General features: G+C 45.2%; 1 protein-coding gene across 1 annotated transcript in view; it reads left to right on the forward strand.

Moving 5' to 3' along the window:
- Positions 1 to 18,822, forward strand: part of LOC132836136 (solute carrier family 22 member 6-A-like) — a 42,390-nt gene that overhangs the window by 12,983 nt on the left and 10,585 nt on the right. Inside the window, exons 3-7 of the mRNA XM_060855446.1 lie at positions 1,148 to 1,302; positions 3,177 to 3,345; positions 9,221 to 9,344; positions 11,670 to 11,785; positions 17,362 to 17,576. Of these exons, the coding sequence (XP_060711429.1) occupies positions 1,148 to 1,302; positions 3,177 to 3,345; positions 9,221 to 9,344; positions 11,670 to 11,785; positions 17,362 to 17,576 (779 nt within the window). The remainder of the gene's footprint in view (positions 1 to 1,147; positions 1,303 to 3,176; positions 3,346 to 9,220; positions 9,345 to 11,669; positions 11,786 to 17,361; positions 17,577 to 18,822) is intronic.

The following is an 18,822-nucleotide window of genomic DNA, read 5'->3' on the forward strand; positions in this document are numbered from 1 at the left end:
GTCCCATAGTGCCCAGGGATGTGCAGGTTAGGGTGAATTGGCCATGCACAATATCCCCATAGTGTCCAGGGATGTGTAGGTTAGGGTGGATTGGCCATGCTAAATTGTCCCATAGTGCCCAGGGATGTGCAGGTTAGGGTGGATTGGCCGTACTAAATTGTCCCATAGTGCCCAGGGATGTGCAGGTTAGGGTGGATTGGGCGTGCTAAATTGTCCCATAGTGTCCAGGGATGTGCAGGTTAGGGTGGATTGGCCGTGCTAAATTGTCCCATAGTGCCCAGGGATGTGCAGGTTAGGGTGGATTGGCCGTGCTAAATTGCCCCATAGTGCCCAGGGATGTGCAGGTTTGTGTGGATTGGCCGTGCTAAATTGTCCCATAGTGTCCAGGGTGTGCAGGTTAGGGTGGATTGGCCATGCTAAATTGCCCCATAGTGCCCAGGGATGTGCAGGTTTGTGTGGATTGGCCGTGCTAAATTGTCCCATAGTGTCCAGGGTGTGCAGGTTAGGGTGGATTGGCCGTGCTAAATTGCCCCATAGTGCCCAGGGATGTGCAGGTTAGGGTAGATTGGCCGTACTAAATTGTCCCATAGTGCCCAGGGATGTGCAGGTTAGGGTGGATTGGCCGTGCTAAATTGTCCCATAGTGCCCAGGGATGTGCAGGTTAGGGTGGATTGGCCATGCTAAATTGTCCCATAGTGTCCAGGGATGTGCAAGTTAGGGTGGATTGGCCTTGGTAAATTGCCCCATAGTGCCCAGGGATGTGCAGGTTCGGGTGGACTTGCCATGGGAAATTGTCCCATAGTGTCCCAGGAATGTGCAGGCTTGGTGGATCAGCCATGGGCAATGCAGGGTTACAGGGTGGGTCTCTCTTCAGAGGGTCGGTGTGTGACTCAATGGGCCGAATAGCCTGCTTCCACACTGTAGGGAATCTATAATGTAGTTGACATATGGGTTGGAGAGAACACGCACTTAAATGTAGACAAGCTATAAAAGTTCTGCGCAACATCAATTAAAAGCTGAATTGAGCGTGTTCCAGACATTGACCATATCACCAGGGAGGTGAATGACTAACCCAAGACTATTTCGTAACAGTTAACTGCCTTGTTATTTTTATTTTGAGTTCATGTTTACTGTGTGCTTGTTACAGGTTCGGGAGACGGACCCTTCTGCTGTGGTCTCACTTCCAGTTAGCTGTCTCCGGAACCTGTTCTGCGTTCGCCTCCTCCTACCCCTTATTTTGCTTTTGGAGGTTCCTCTGTGGAGTGGCACAGTCAGGGATCATACTCAACGTTTTCTCCCTCAGTAAGTGAAATGGCGTGTACGTTTGTCAGCTCAAGACCATTCCAACAGAAGAGAATGTAATCATCCGCCTTCGATGTTCATTTTTGAATCTCCCCAAGCATTACCATCGTTCTGGAACGTAACAAAGCCAACTGTTGAGGCCTGTTGTGGTAGCATCCATACCTTGGGACCAGAAAATTGGGTTTGAATCTTACCTGCTCCTTGTAATACAGGTCGATTGAAAATAACTACACCAACTATTATGAATGCTACGAGAGCAAGTAAGAGGCTGGGAGTTCTGTAGTGAGTAACTTATCACCAATTCCCCCAAAACTCTGTCCATAACGCAGAGTTCTCAACATTTCTCAGCATCAACTAAGAGAATCAGATCAAGGCTTGTGCTGAATATCGTCCCCTTCATTCTTTAAGCAAGCTGCCCAGCTCCTTGTTTTCTCTCTCTCTTTCTCCCACTCAGAAGATCTCACTAACTTATGAAGGTTACGAAGGTGTTTAGCATGAGATTAGATTAGATTCCCCTACAGTGTGGAAACAAGCCCTTCGGCCCAACCAGTCCACACTAACCCTCCGAAGAGTAACCCTCCCAGATCCATTTCCCTCTGACTAATGCACCAAACACTAGCACGCTTGCCTTCATTACTCAGACCTTTGAGTGTAGGAGTTGGGACGTCATGTTGGGGTTGTACAGGACATTGGTGAGGCCTCGTCTGGAGTACTGTGTCCCGTTCTGGTCTCCCTGTTTTGGGAAGGATAGTATTAAGCTGGCGAGGTTTCAGAAAAGATTTACCAGGATGTTGCTGGAAATAGAGGGCTTGAGTTATAAGGAGAGGCTGAATAGACCAGGAAGTTTTTTTCACCAGAGCATGGGAAGTTGAGAGGTGACTGTATTGAGGTTGTAAAATTATGAGGGTTGTAGATAAGGTAGGTGGCAGGTGTCTTTTCCCTCGGGTGTGGGATTTCAAGACCAAGGCGCATATTTTTAAGGTGAGAGGAGACAGATTTTAAAAAGACAACTCGGAGAGTTTTTTTATACAAGAGTCGTTTGTGTGTAGAATGAACTTTGACCTCAATTCTAAACTTAAAACTAGTCCCCCCCTGCCTGCACTTGGCCCATAACCCTCCAAGCCTTTCCTATCCACTACATATCTTAACATCTTTTAAATGTTGTAACTGTACCTATATCTACCACTTCTTCTGGAAGTTCATTCCACATACAAACTCCCCCAGTTATCTTTTTTAAATCTCTCTCCTCTGGCCTTATAAATATGCGCCTTAGTCTTGAAATCTCCCACCCTAGGGAAAAGACACCTGCCATCTATATCCTTCATAATGTTATAAACCTCAATAAGGTCATCTCTCAACCTTCCATGCTCCAGGGAGAAAAGTCCCAGCCCATTCAGCCCCTCCTTTTAACTCAAGCATACCTGGCAACAACCTGGTGAATCTTTTCTGAACAATCCCCAGTTTAATAACTTCCTTCCTACAACTGGGCGACCAGAACTGGGCACAGTACTCCAGGACAAGCCTCACCAACGACCTTAACATGACGTCCCAGCTCCGAAACTCAAAAGTTTGAGAAATGAAGGCAAGCGTGCAAAACGCCTTCTTAACTTTCATACGTTATGGATTCCTTGGGCTATGGGATTAATGTCAACAGCGTAGGGTTCAGTTTGCAACTCCAGATGGGTTGAATTTGGGAGTTGCCTCCTTGCCCCTACCCATGGAAGGTATCATCGTTGCTGTGGGTTGGGTAGGCAAGTGAAGAAGTAGACCTAAAGGAAGTTCCTTAAATGTGCTCTGATGAGGCTCATGATTTTCCAAATCAGTATTGGCTCCGATTCGTTCAGCTTCTTCCACCTGTCTTTATGCTTCTGCAGAGGTCGAATGGATCCCAACAAGATTTCGAACGCCTGTTTCAATGCTGAGCGGTTTTCTTTACACCTTTGGTCAACTACACCTGGCTGGTTTGGCGTATGGAATCCAAGACTGGCGGTGGCTTCAGTTCACAGTGTCTCTACCTTATTTCATTTTCTTCCTCTATTCTTGGTACGTTCATATTCTACTGGTCTCCTTCACAGATTGCACCATCGATCAGTACATGCGAGGGAAAAGGTTAGGAGAGATGGTGGAACTAACTCTGGTAGGATTCTGGGTAATCCAAGATGGAGGACAGGCGAAAATTGTGGCTGTGGCAGCTGCTCCTTTTCTGAGGTACTTTCAGTGTTGGAGCTGATTGTCTCGAACGCTTGGAGCAGTAATTGCCTTTTTATAAGCTGTTGCGTTGTTTTGGAACGTGGGGTAAATAAAAAGAGATCAAACAGTGGCATTTTAAAATGGTGGGAAAGAGTGAGGGATAGAAAGAACAGCTACCAAGAAAGATCAGTGAACCTTCATAATAGTCTGACCAGGCAGTGATCCTTCACAGCTGACTGCCTCTGCTGTTAGTTTCCAAGTATCTTTAGACATTGGAGTTCTTTCTAAGAAAAATAAACAGACAACAAAATTCACAGTTGATCTTGGAGAAACCTTTGTGGGGGAGCTCAAGGTAGAGGAACAGCTAAATGTTTTTTTTTAAAAGTGTAACTTATTGGTTTTTGTTTGTAAATCTATAATTGGGAGTAGAGCGAGTGTTTTTGATTATATGTTTTATTGAGATGGAGTCATAGGGTTACAGAGATATACAGCACGGAAACAGACCCTTTGGTCCAACCCGTCCATGCCGACCAGATATCCCAACCCAATTTAGTCCCTTCTGTCAATACCCGGCCCATATCCCTCCAAACCCTTCCTATTCATGTCCCCATCCGATGCCTTTTAAATATTGCAATTGTACCAGCCTCCACCACTTCCTCTGGCAGCTCATTCCATACACGTACAACTCTGTGTGAAAATGTTGCCCCTTAGGTCTCTTTTATATCTTTCCCCCTCACCCTAAACCTATGCCCTCTAGTTCTGGAGTCCCCCACCTCAGGGAAAAGACTTTGTCTGTTTATCCTATCCATGCCCCTCATAGTTTTGTAAACCTCTATAAGGTCACCCCTCAGCCTCTAATGCTCCAGGGAAAACAGCCCCAGCCTGTTCAGCGTCTCTGTAAAGCTCAAATCCTCCAACCTTGGCAACATCCTTGTAAATCTTTGCTGAACCCTTTCAAGTTTCACAACATCTTTCCAATAGGAAGGAGACCAGAATTGCACGCAATATTCCAACAGTGGCCTAACCAATGTCCTGTACAGCCGCAACATGACCTCCCAACTCCTGTACTCAATATTCTGACCAATAAAAGAAAGCATACCAAATGCCTTCTTCACTATCCTATCTACCTGCAACTCCACTTTCAAGGAGATATGACCCTGTACGCCAAGGTCTCTTTGTTCAGCAACACTCCCTAGGACCTTACCATTAAGTGTATAAGTCCTGCTAAGATTTGCTTTCCCAAAATGCAGCACCTCACATTTATCTGAATTAAAGTCCATCTGCCACTTCTCAGCCCATTGGCCCATCTGATCAAGATCCTATTGTATCTGTGTCTTGATTAAACTTTTTTTAACAAAAGTATTAAGTTATTCTAGGGCAGTGTTTTCAGAGCAGTAAGAATGGGCTATTTTCTGGGTCTGTAGATGGTTAAAGTGCAAGACGGCCTTTAGTAGAGTGATGTGGGAGATTATGGAGAGTTTCCACGTTCCTGATGATTACGTCTGCAGGAAATGTGTTTGGCTGCGAATCCTATCGGATCACATGGATTGGTTGGAGCAGTAGCTAGAGGCAATGAGGAATTTACAGGAGCTGATGGGTGGTACTTGCAGGAAGGTAGAAAAATCGCAGATCCAGTCAGGTAGATGGGTTATCTTGATGAAAGGTGAGAGAAGTAGGCAGGAGTCTCCTGTGGCTATCCCCATCTCAAACAAGTACAAATGATTATCCAAACGAGATGGGCGGCAGTATGTCACTCGTATAACTGATTATTCAGATAACTGATTTGACCTTAAACAAGGGAAGCCATACTGATCTAATGCTGTGCTCCACCGGGGAGTTTGTTTAAATCTATAATTTTGATGAGCTTGCTATTTAAACAAACTAACTTCTGCAAACTGCAGGTTAAACTGAGAAGGGCTAAACCCTGACCATCACATAAGTATATGAAATCTCAGCATTAAGCAAGGTCCCGCACAGTTTCTACAATTGCAACAGCATTTATCAGTTTCTGCTGAACTCAGTGTCGCGACAGAAAGACATAAGTGCCGCCTTACGCATATGTTTACTTTCCCTGTCATTTTTTTCATGAATGGTCCAGTAAAGTGATAGGAATAAAGCATTTGCTTTTGCAAAGGGCTGGGTAACTAACCCTTACGTAAGAAATATCCAGTTGCTGAGGTGCATGTGTACATTTGGTTTTTTGCCAGCGTTTTCACATGTTCTTCAGTACAGGTTATCCAAATTCACTTCGATGTCATGTTTTTAACGGGACCTTGAGATCTTATTTGGATAATCCGAAATTCGGATAATCAAGGTACTACTGTATGCTGTTTTGGAAAAGGTAGGGAATGATGGACTCTCGGGGGAATGTAGCACTGACACCCAGGTTTCTGTGAGTGACACTGATTCTACATAGTGAAGGGCATGTCAGGAGCAAGTGACTGATTGTGACAGGGGACACTCTAGTCAAAGGGACTGACATTTCTGCAGCTGCATCAGAATGGTGCCAGCATAAAGGGTATGTCAGAGAGGGTGCGGCGGGGAGAGAGACCAGCAGGAGATCGTTTACACATTGGGATTAATGACACCAGAAGAGGAAAGGACGAGATTCTGAAGAGAGAATATAAGAAATTGAGCAGGAATTTAAAAAGGAGGCCCTCGAGATTAGGAAGAACTGATTCCTCCCGGTGCCATGAGGGTAGAAATAGGAGGTTGGAGCAGATGAATGCGGGTAGCTGGTGCAGGGGAGAAGGATTCACATTTTTGGATCATTGGAATCTCTTCCCAGACCTGTATAAGAAGGACAGGCTGCACCTGAATTGGAAGGGGATTAAATACTGCTGGAACTGCTCAGGACGATTTAAACCAGTATGGAGAGGTTGGGATGGGGAGCCCAGAGAGATAGTGAGAAAAGAGATCAGTCTGAGGCTGGTACAGTTGGGAAAAGGAGGTAAAATTGATAAATTAAACTGCATTTATTTCGATGCAAGAGGGCTGATAGGTAAGGCAGATGAACTCAGGGCATGGTTGGGAACATGGGACTGGGACATCATAGCGATTAGATTCTGGATCAGTGGTGCTGGAAGAGCACAGCAGTTCAGGCAGCATCCAACGAGCAGCGAAATCGACGTTTCGGGCAAAAGATAGCGATTAGAGACATGGCTCAGGGATGGACAGGACTGGCAGCTTAATGTTCCAGGGTATAGATGGATAGATAGGCAGGAGAGGAGAAGGTGTGGTATTTCTGATTAGGGTTAACAATACAGGTAGTACTTAGGGAGGATATTTCTGGGAATACGTCCAGAGAAGTTATTTGGGTGGAACTGACAAGTAAGAAAGGGTGATCACCTTATTGAGATTGCACTAGAGCACCCACTGCTCTTCCCTCCCACCCTCCCAATAATCAGCGGGAAATTGAGAAGCAAATTTGTAAGTTCTCAGCTATCAGGAAGAATAATAGGGTGGCAATGGTAGGGGCTTTTAAGTTTCCAAACATAGACTGGGACTGGCACAGTGTTAAGCGCTTGGGTGGAGAGCAATTTACTTAGTGTGTAAAAAATTTCTGATCCAGTAAGTGGATGTACCTACTAGAGAAGATGCAAAACTTGACCTACTCTTGGGAAATAACGCAGTAGAGGGAGCACTTTAGGGCCAGTGATCATAATTCTATTAGTCTTAAAATTGTTATTGGAAAGGATAGACCCGATCTAAAAGTTAAAGTTCTAACTTGGAGAAAGGCCAATTTTGATGGTGTTAGCCAAGAACTTTCAAGAGCTGATTGGGGGCGGATATTCGCACACAAAGGGACAGTTGGAAAATGGGATAACAAGAGTCCAAAGACAGTATGTTCCTGCTAGGGTAAAGGGCAAGGCTGGAAGGTGTAGGGAATGCTGGATGACGAGAGAAATTGAGGTTTTGAACCAGGAAAAGAAGGAAGCATATGTCAGGCATGTACCAAGTGAATCCCTGGATGAGTACAAGGGAAGTAGGAGTATACTTAAAAGGGAAATCAGTAGGGCAAAAAGAGGACATGAGATAGCTATGGCAAATAGGGTTAAGGAGAATCCAAAGGGCATTAAGGACAAAAGGGGGAACTAAGGAGAGAATAGGGACCCTTAAAGATCAAGGTTGGAGGGATTGAGCTATGGGGAGACACCTTTGGAGGCTGAGGGGTGACCTTCTAGAGATTTATAAAATCATGAGGGGCATGGATAGGGTGTATAGCCAAGGTCTTTTTTCCCAGGGTAAGGGAGTCCAAAACTAAAGGGCATAGGTTTAAGGTGAGAGGGGAAAGATTTAAAAGGGACCGAAGGGAGCAACATTTTCACGTAGTGGGTGGCGCGTGCATGGAATGAGCTGCCAGAGGAAGTGGTGGATGCAACATTTAAAAGGCATCTGGATGGGTACATGAATTGGAAGAGTTTAGAGGGATATGGGCCAAACTCTGGCAAACGGGACTAGATTAATTTAGAATATCTAATAGGAATGGACGAGTTGGCCCAAAGGGTCTGTTTCTGCGCAGTAACAGCTCCGTGACTCTTTGAGCTTGTTAGAAAGGTTAGACAAGATGATTAAACTAACTAGTTCGTTAGAAAGGTTAGAAGAGATGGTTGAACTAAATAGTTAGACAAGTTAGACGAGATGGTGCGACTCACAAGCTAGTTAAGAAGGTTTGAGAGATGATGGAACTAACATGTATTGCCAATCCCTAGTTGCCCAGAGGACCAGTTAAGAGTCTATCACATGGTCTGTGGGTCTGGAAATATATGTAGGCTAGACCAGGTAAAAGGGGAGCAGATTTTCTTCCTTAAAGAACATTAGTGAACCAGGTGAGCTTTTCCAACAATTGACACTTAATTACGTGGTCCTCATTAGACCAACTTGTTTGTTTTAAATTCAAAGATTTTAAATTGAACTCAAACCTCACCATGGCAGGATTCCGGACCCATGTCACCAGAACATGAGCCTTTCTCGGTCGCATTTACGTTTTATTTTTCTTCTTTCACTGCTTTCGTTCCTTTCTTTAACGTACTGGCTCTCTGTGGAGAGCGGGTCCGTGCAAGGCAGAGGGGAGAATGAGTCCAACCTGATGGTGAGAGCAAGGCACTCCCAGGTCACCTGGAGTCTGAGTCAAAATGGAGGAGATACAGGGAGTGCAAACTCAGCATGACTCAGCACTTCAGAAAAACTTTTGAACTTTTAACTTTATTTCTTTATTTTTTTCTACTTAATTCTAAGAATAACTGTGATGTCTAACTTTTAACTTCTTTATCTTTCTACTTTATACTAAGAGGGACTGTAATGTTTAACCTTTTATTGTTTTTTCTACTTTGTACCCAAGATTTTGCACCTAGGTACTTTTGTGCCTAAGATAATGCCGGGAATGACTACGTTGTATACTTTTCACTGTACTCCTGTACCTGAGTACACGTGACAATAAACTCTAATCCCCATTCAACGTCCTGTTCATGTTTACGTCCAAAATGGGGTACTTGCAAAAGCTTAATGTGTAGTTGTTACCTGAACAACTACTCAGTTAGCAAGTAACCCTGTGTTAAGGAAAAAGAATTGTGAAAAATAGGATGTGGTATCGAGAATTTATCCTTCTTTTCCATCTCTGTGCTGTGGCACCCTCCTAAATGATCAGAAGTTGCCTGAAAGATTTTTTTTCCCCCCACTGTTGCGATAATAACCTCTGTGTGTGTGTGTGTGTGGTCGTTCTCACAAGGTGGTTCCCGGAGTCTGCTCGCTGGCTCATTCTGAATGACAAGGCTGAAGTCGCCCTGAAACAGCTCAGGAGGGTGGCAAAAATGAATGGCAAGGAGGAGGAGGGGGAAAAACTCACTATTGAAGTAAGTGATGATCTTAAAAGTGTGCGTTTTACACTGAAACTCACCCCACCTTGTTCCATCACTGAACTGATGGTCTTTACCCTAATCTTGCAGAGACATCTTGTTAGGGTAGCCCTTCCTGATGAAGGGCTTATGTCCGAATTGTCAATTCCTCTGCTCCTCAGATGCTGCCAGACCTGCTGTGCTTTTCCAGCACCACACTCGACAAATTGTTTCCAAACCTCGGAAAGGCAGCCAACATCATCAAAGGCTCCTTCCACCCCCAGTTATAATTAGATTAGATTACTCACAGTGTGGGAACAGGCTCTTTGGCCCAACAAGTCCACACCGACGCGCAACCCACCCAGACCCATTCCCCTACGTTTATCCCTGTACCTAACACTACAGGCAATTTAGCATGGCCAATCCACCTGACCTGCACACTTTTGGACTGTGGGAGGAAACCGGAGCACCCGGAGGAAACCCACGCAGACACGGGGAGAACGTGCAAACTCCACACAGTCAGTCGCCTGAGGCGGGAATTCAACCCGGGTCTCTGGCGCTGTGAGGCAGCAGTGCTAACCCACTGTGCCACCGTGCCGCCCACTAATCTCTTCCAACCTCTTCTGTCAGGCAGCACATCCAAAAGTTTAAATACACGTCCCCACAGATTCAAGAACAGCTTCTTCCCCGCTGTTATCAGACTCCAGAGTGGACCTCTCAATTTTCAAACTCATGTTGATCTCGCTCTCTGTACACCTTCTCTGGAGACATAACATTGTATTCCTTGCTCTGTTCTAACACCCGATGCACTTTGTATAGTATGATCTGCTTGTACTGCACACTTAAAACAAAACTGTCCCTCAGTACATGTGACAATAATAAATCAAATCAAATCAAAATATATTAACATAGCCTAGATCCTAACGTTTCTTGATTTTAACAGTAAGTGTAAGATGTTGTGTTCCAGATGCAATTCAATTGGTCAAACTACTCGACTTTAACACTTTACTTTTACACTACAGTTAAAATACAGGCAAAATAAAACTCAAAAGAAAAGAAATAGCTTAATTGTAACTATTGAAATGCTTAACAAAATAATATATATATATATATATATATATAAACTACTACTAAGTAACTGTTCCAACAGAGTTACATCCTATAAACACACCCTTGGCAAAGGCAAATTTAGTAAAATAGATTGTCTCACAGGCAATTCAAGCAGCAAGACCAGAACCCCAGTTTCTCACTGTAACAGATAGAGGAAGAAGAGCTTCCACATCCAGCTTCAAGACCCCAGCAACTGCTACTGAAAGCCCGGGTTCTGTGGGAGCTTGACCCCACCCAGCCAGGCTGCTTCTATTGTTCCAACTTTTAAAATCAAGCCCCCAGGCCTCACAGGCTGCTTGCTTCATTGGCTTTGAGCAGACTGCTTGTCGCAACCTTTCTTCATTAAAAAAGAAAGAGGGCAAAACAGACCTCGCGAAGATACGCGATATTATTGCAGTATTTCAGTTGTTTGACATTCTTAGGATCCTGTTAGAAGATATTGCACCTCAATGTTTCGAACAGAAAGGGCGGGAGATTGAAGAGGTTAGCCGGGTTCGAAGGTTTCGCTTCAGACCAGCTTGCTCTGGTGTACATTTGGAAGAAACTGGCAGCCTTCCAGCCATGCTGGCGCCATCCAACTAGGGAGGAGAGATGGTATTTTACATCCGCTACCCTCAGACTAACCTTATCTTCTCCCGCACTCAGTCATGTTGGTGGCTCCCTATACACTGGACTTCAGTTTCATGTCCATGGTTTATTCATCACCCTTGTTTGTTGTAATACTCTTTAAAGAGCACTAAGCTATGGATCATTTATGTCATACAGCACAGAAACAGACCCTTCATTCCAACTAGTCCATGCCGAACATAATCCCAAACAAACCTAGTCCCTGGCCTATGTCCTCCAAACCTTTTGTATTCATGTACTTATCTCAATGTCTTTTAAATGTTGTAACTGTATTTGCATCCTCCACTTCCTCTGGAAGTTCATTCCACACGTGAACCGCCCTCTATGTAAAAACAATTGCCCCCTCATGTCTTTTTTAAACGTCTTTCCTCTCACCTTAAAAAATGTGCCCCCTCGTCTTGAAATCCCCCCACCCAAGGGAAAAGACACCAAGCATTGACCCTATCTATACCCCTCATGATGTTATACACGTCTATAAGGTCACCTCTGAACTGCCTACACTCCAGTGAAAAAGGTCCCAGCTTTTCTTTAAGGCACAAACGTATAGGAGAAGGGAACACACATTTTAACGACATTATGTCATAGCCTTACGTGTGTGTTTCACAGACTCTGAAGTCAAATATGGAAAGTGAACAGTTGGTCAATAACAACAGGCGAAGTGTGTTAGACCTGTTCCGGACTCCTGTCATGCGCAAGATAGCCTGCTGTACCATGCTTGTTTGGTAAGTTGTTGGGAATTATTTGTTTGCTTTTTTAACTTGGATCATGATTTTTCCTTAACTATGGCTGAAAATTGGCAGATGGAATTAAATCTGGATAAATACAAAGTGTTACATTTTGGTACAGGGTGGGGCTGATGCAATTAATGGTTGGAATTTGGGAATGGTTGTAAAACAGAGGGACCTCGGGTTTCAGGTACGTAATTCCTTGAAATTTGCATCACAGGGTGGTTAAGAAGGTTTTTAGTACGCTTGCCTTCATTGCTCAGGAGTACAGGAGTTGGGACGTCACGTTGGGGTTGTACAGGACATTGGTGAGGCCTCGTCTGGATCACTGTGTCCAGTTCTGGTCGCCCAGTTACAGGAAGGATGTTATTAAACTGGAGAGGGTTCAGAAGAGATTTACCAGGATGTTGCCGAGAATGGAGGGTTTGAATTATAAAGATAGGCTGAAACATTTTTTACAGGAACATAGGAAGTTGAGAGGAGACCATATAAAACTTTATAAAAGTCATGAGAGGTATAGGTAGAGTTAACAGTAATTGCCTTTTCCCTAGGGTGGGGGAATTTCAAGACTCGGACATATTTTTAAGGTGAGAGGAGAGAGATTTATAAAATATATGGGGGCAAATACTTTTAAACAGAAGATGGTTCCACATGTGGAATGAACTTCCTGAGGAAGTGGTGGATGCGGGGACAGTTACAAAGTTTAAAAGACATTTGGATAAGGACATGAATAAGAAAGGGTTTGGAGGGATATGAGCCAGGAGCAGGCAGGCGGGACTAGTTTAGTTCGGCGGTTTTGTTCGGAATGGACTGGTTGGACAACATGGTGTGTTTCCGAGCTGTATGACTCTGTGAGCAGGAGATGTCGATGGGCATTATGTAGCAGATAGACAAGAAGAAGAGGCAGCCAGGGAAACACTGTTATACTCAATGAGTCGTCAATGTTGATTCCAGATTCAGGAATCTAAGATCAGGCTTGACTGCATGAACTCCTGATTCCAAGGGGTAAGTTTCAGCCGGTCTTATACTCAGAAACCAATATTTGCTCATTTGAGACTTTAGCCAATCAGACAACAGGAGGCAGACAAGTGCAGAAACTCAGGAAACTTTGCTGAGGCTGTAATTCATACCTGGGAGGAGAAAGTGAGGACTGCAGATGCTGGAGATCAGAGCTGAAAATGTGTTGCTGGAAAAGCGCAGCAGGTCAGGCAGCATCTAAGGAGCAAGAGAATCGACGTTTCGGGCATGAGCCCTTCTTCAGGAATTAATTAATTAATTAATACCTATTAAAACACGGCAGCCACGTTATGGGCACACTTACTGCTTTCTGGTTCAGTTCGAAGAGTAGAGTCACAGCATTTTGGAGATGTATAGCATTGGAACAGATGCCTTTCATTTGCCAGCACTCAGCCCATATCCCTCCAAACCCTTCCTACTCATATACCCATCCAGATGCCTTTTAAATGTTGTCATTGTACCAGCCTCCACCACTTCCTCTGGCAGCTCATTCCATACACGCACCACCCTCTGTGTGAGACAGTTGCCCCTTAGGTCCTTTTTAAATCTTTCCCCTCTCACCCTAAACCTATGCCCCTCTAGTTTTGGACCCCATTACCCTGGGGAAAAAGACCTTGGCTATTCACCCTAATCATGACCCTCGTAATTTTATAAGCCTCTATAAAGTCATTCCTCAGTCTCCAACACTCCAGGGAAAACAGTCTCAGCTTATTCAGCCCCTCCTGATAGCTCAATCCCTCCAACCCTGGCAACATCATCATTAGAGGGCGGCACGGTGGCACAGTGGGTTAGCACTGCCGCCTCACAGCACCAGAGACCCCGGTTCAATTCCCGACTCAGGCGACTGACTGTGTGGAGTTTGCACATTCTCCCCGTGTCTACGTGGATTTCCTCTGGGTGCTCCGGTTTCCTCCCACAGTCCAAGAATGTGCGGGTCAGGTGAATTGTGCAGGTCAGGTCAGTAGTATTAGGTAAAGGGGTAAATGTAGGAGAATGTGTGGGTGGCGGGTCGGTGTGGACTTGTTGGGCCGAAGGGCCTGTTTCCGCACTGTAAGTAATCTAATCTAATCTAAAAAAAACTTCCAGGTGACTCAGTGGTTAACACTGCTGCCTTACTGCACTAGAGACCCCGGATCGATCCCAGCCTCGGGCGACTGTCTCCTCGTGTTCTGGGTGGACTTCCTCCCACAGTCCAAAAATGTGCAGGCCAGGTGAATTGGCCGTGCTAAATTGCCCATGGTGTAAGGTGCATTAGTCAGAGGGAAATGGGTCTGGGTGGGTTACTCTTCCCAGGGTCGGTATATACTTGTTGGGCCGAAGGGCGTGTTTCCACGCTCTAATCTAAATGTTTTCTGTACCCTTTCAAGTTTCACAACACTCTTCTTATAGCAAGGAGACCAAAATTGAACGCAGTATTCCAAAAGTGGCCTAACCAATGTCCTGTACAGCTGCAACATGACCTCCCAACTCCTATACTCAATGCACTGACCAATAAAGGCAAGGATACCAAACTCTGACTACCTATGTCATGATGTTGGAGTACTAAGGTCCAGGTTGGCTACTGTTAAACAAAAAACGATAATATTAGATTGATCTATAAATTATTACCTTTAATGTGTGATTATAACTAAACTGAAATCAACCATGAGACATTACTTAGTTCCCGCCTCATCCTTCAGAGGTGAGGATGTCACTACTGAACCAAGGCTGGCCTGTCATTGGGTAATAACAGAATACCAGAGAGTTACTGCCTGTCTGTACATGTGGTCATGGGGGAGCCAGTCCTTCGGGTCATGAGCAGAGAAGCCATGATTGTGGAGGTGCCAGGGTTGGGACTGGGGTGGACAAAGTCAGAAGTCACACAACATCAGTTCATAGTCCAACAGGTTGGTTTGAAATCACAAGGTTTCAAATACGCTGAATAGGGTGGGGCTGCTCCTGCGTCAGGTGAAGTGGTACACGATGGCCTCATAATGTTACGACTAGACCGTTAACCCAGGGAAGAAGTGAGGACTGCAGATGCTGGAGACCAGAGTCAAAAAGTGTGGTGCTTGGAAAAGCACAGCCACTCAGCCAGCATTCAAGGAGCAGGAGAGTCGACGTTTCGGGCATACGGGATTCCTGATGAAGACCTTACCCTCGAAATGTTGACTCCCGCCCCTCAGATGCTGCCTGAGTGGCTGTGCTTTTCCAGCACCACGACTTTTTGACTGTTAACCCAGAGATCCAGTAAATGGTTCCGGGGACCTGGGTTCGAATCCAGCCGTGGCCAATGGTTGAATTTAATTCAATAAAAACATGTGGAATCAGTTAAGAATCGGCCATGTTGCTATGGTCTGGAGTCACAAGTAGGCCAGGTAAGGATGGCAGTTTCCTTCCCTAAAGGACATTAGTGAACCAGATGGGTTTTTACAGCAATTGGCATTGGATTCACAATCATCATGAGACTCTTAATTCCAGATTTTGTATTGAATTCAACGTGCACCATCTGCTGTGGTGGGATTCAAACCCAAGTGCCCAGAACGTTACCTGGGTCTCAGAATTAACAGTCGAGCGATAGTTCCACTAAGCCATTTCCTCTCCCAATCAGCACTGAGACAGGCCTCCCACTGAGAACTAGAGTCAGAAGGATTATCTTCGAGGAGAAAGTGAGGACTGCAGATGCTGCAGATCAGAGCTGAAAATGTGTTGCTGGAAAAGCGCAGCAGGTCAGGCAGCATCCAAGGAGCAGGAAATTCGACGTTTCGGGCATAAGCCCTTCATCAGGAATGAATGAAGCTTATGCTGCTGCACTTTTCCAGCAACACATTTTCAGCTCAGAAGGTTTATCCTCAAAACAACACCCTGAATGGATTACAAATTAAAGATGTGACTAGGCAATTGCATGGCAAAGTGTTACACAGATATCAAAGGATCCCTACAGTGTGGAAACAGGTCATTTGGCCCAACACGTCCACACTAAACCTCTGAAGACCATCCCATTCTATCCCTGCAGCCCCAACACATCCCATGGCTAATCCACCGAGACTGCACATTCCTTGGACACTGTGGGATAATTTAGCATGGCCAATCCACCCTAACCTGCACATCCCTGGGCACTATGGGACAATTTAGCACGGCCAATCCACCCTAACCTGCACATCCCTGGGCACTATGGGACAATTTAGCACGGCCAATCCACCCTAACCTGCACATTCCTTGGACACTATGGGATAATTTAGCACGGCCAATCCACCCTAACCTGCACATTCCTTGGACACTATGGGATAATTTAGCACGGCCAATCCACCCTAACCTGCACAGTCTGGCTATTGAGGGAGTGCAGTGTAGGTTCACGAGGTCAATTCCTGGAATGGTGGGGCTATTTTATGTTGAAAGAATGGAGCAACTGGGTTTGTATACCCTTGAGTTTAGAAGACTGAGAGGGGATCTGATTGAGACATGTAAGATTATTAAAGGATTGGACACTCTGGAGGCAGGAAACATGTTTCCGCTGATGGGTGAGTCCTGAACCAGAGGACACAGCTTAAAAATACGGGATAGACCATTTAGGACAGAGATGAGGAGAAACTTCTTCACCCAGAGAGTGGTGGCTGTGTGGAATGCTCTGCCCCAGAGGGCAGTGGAGGCCCAGTCTCTGGATTCATTTAAGAAAGAGTTGGATAGAGCTCTCAAGGATAGTGGAATCAAGGGTTATGGAGATAAGGCAGGAACAGGATACTGATGAAGGATGATCAGCCATGATCATGATGAATGGCAGTGCGGGCTTGAAGGGCAGAATGGCCTACTCCTGCACCTATTGTCTATTGTCTATCTTTGGACTGCGGGAGGAAACCGGAGCACCCAGAGGAAACACACACAGACACGGGGAGAACGTGCAAACTCCACCCAGACAGTCGCCCGAGGCTGGAATTAAACCCAGGTCCCTGGCGCTGTGAGGCAGTAGTGCTAACCAATGAGCCACCATGCTGCTCTCTTAAAGGTACATGCTTTACTTGCATCACAGTGTGGCACGGCAACGGCTCTGCCCAAGACTGCAAGAAACTACAAAGAGTTGTGAACATAGCCTAGACTATCCTGAAAACCAGCCTCCCTTCCAGTGAATCTCTAGAGTCTTTTCCCAAGGGCGGGGGGCTTTCAAGACTTGGGGCATATATTTTTAAAGGTGAGAGGAGAAACATTTCAGAAGGACATAAGGGGCAACTTGTTTATACAGTGGGTGGTTCATACATGGTATGAATTTCCTGAGGAAGTGGTGGATGTGGGGACAGTTACAACGTTTAAAAGACATTTGGATAAGGACATGAAGAGGAAAGGGTTTGGAGGGATATGGACCAGGAACAGGAGGTGGGACTAAGTTATGGACGGCACGGACTGGTTGGACCAAAGGGTCTGTTTCCATGACGTATGACTCTATTCCATGCATAGTGACTGACATCAGCATGCTATCACAGCACTGACGTCCGATCCCAAAAGTCGCTGTTGCAAGCACATCGGAGGCAATTACCAGTAAGGAAAATTAAAGGGAATGCTGATCCTTCTCTTTGTTGTCATAGGTTTTCGACCAGTTTTGCCTATTACGGGTTGGCGATAGACCTACAAGGGTTTGGCGTTGACATTTACCTCATCCAGCTGATTTTCGGAGCCGTTGACATCCCAGCGAAACTGCTCGCCTTTCTCTTCATGAGCCTGATCGGAAGAAGGTACACACAAGCCGCTTCACTTATCCTGGCAGGGAGCCTGAACCTGGTGAACATCTTTGTCCCGAAAGGTAAGGGTTGATAGTCACAGAACTTGGTCAATTTTTACCCCAGTTGAGAAATGTTCCGCCCCCCCCCCCCCGAGGGATGTTCCACAGGTAAGATGTAAGAACTTATGATTGAAGATGCTATAGCAATGGCATGTTGATGAGTAAAAGGTGATTGGGCAGAGTCTACATGGTTTAGAGAAAGGACAATCATGTTTATCGAACAATCCATTGAAGTTCTTCAATGAAGTAATGTGCATTGTGCATAATGGGGGATCATTGGATTTATGTTTTTAGTTATTCATTAGTGGGATGTGGGTGTCGCTGGTTGGGCCCAGCATTTCTTGCCCCTTGAGAAGGTGGTGTTGAGCTGCCTTCTTGAACCGCTGCAGTCCCCCTGCTGTAGGTTGACCCACAATGCCCTTAGAGAGGGGAATTCCAGGATGTTGACCCAGCGACAGTGAAGGAACGGCTGATATATTTCCAAGTCAGGATGGTGAGTGGTTCGGAAAGGACTTACAAGGGGGTGGTGTTCCCATGTCTCTGCTGCCTTTATCCCTAGATGCTTATCCTTTGGATAATACCACATTTAAATTGCTGCAAGGTTATTGTTAAGGAGAGCTGAAAATGTGTTGCTGGAAAAGCGCAGCAGGTCAGGCAGCATCCGAGGAGCAGGAATTGTTAAGGAGGCACATCAAAGGTCATTGGAGAAATTAAAAGCTCATGGTGTCAGGGTTAACAAATTGATGCAGATCAAAGATTTGAGCAGACAAAAATCAGACAGGAGGAAGCGATGAGAGTTGGCATAGACTAATGAGTGGGGTGCCACAAGGACCAGTGTTGGGCTCTCAACTTTTACAATGGGCATTAATAACTTGGATGAGTGGACTGGAGATATGGTTGCCAAATTTACTGATGACACAGTCAAAAGGAGAATATAAGATTGTGGAAAGGACATAAGGATATTGCAAAGAGATCGAAACAGATGAAATGAATGGGAAAATGGAGTATAATGTTGGAAAACATGAAATTGCCCTCGGAGAAAAATGACTTCACAAGGGAGCTTTCTGCACCACAGAAAGTGTCCTATCCAGATGCATCACAAACCAACAGCCACGCTCAGACAACAACTTACTAGAACAAAGGAGCCAATACCCAACATGAGCAAAACTAATGTAGTTTATAAAATACCATGCAAAGACTGCACAAAACACTATATAGGACAAACAGGAAGACCGCTAACAATCCACATACATGAACACCTACTAGC

This window comes from Hemiscyllium ocellatum, chromosome 46 (genome assembly GCF_020745735.1).
Source record: "Hemiscyllium ocellatum isolate sHemOce1 chromosome 46, sHemOce1.pat.X.cur, whole genome shotgun sequence".
Classification (NCBI taxonomy): Eukaryota; Metazoa; Chordata; class Chondrichthyes; order Orectolobiformes; family Hemiscylliidae; genus Hemiscyllium; species Hemiscyllium ocellatum.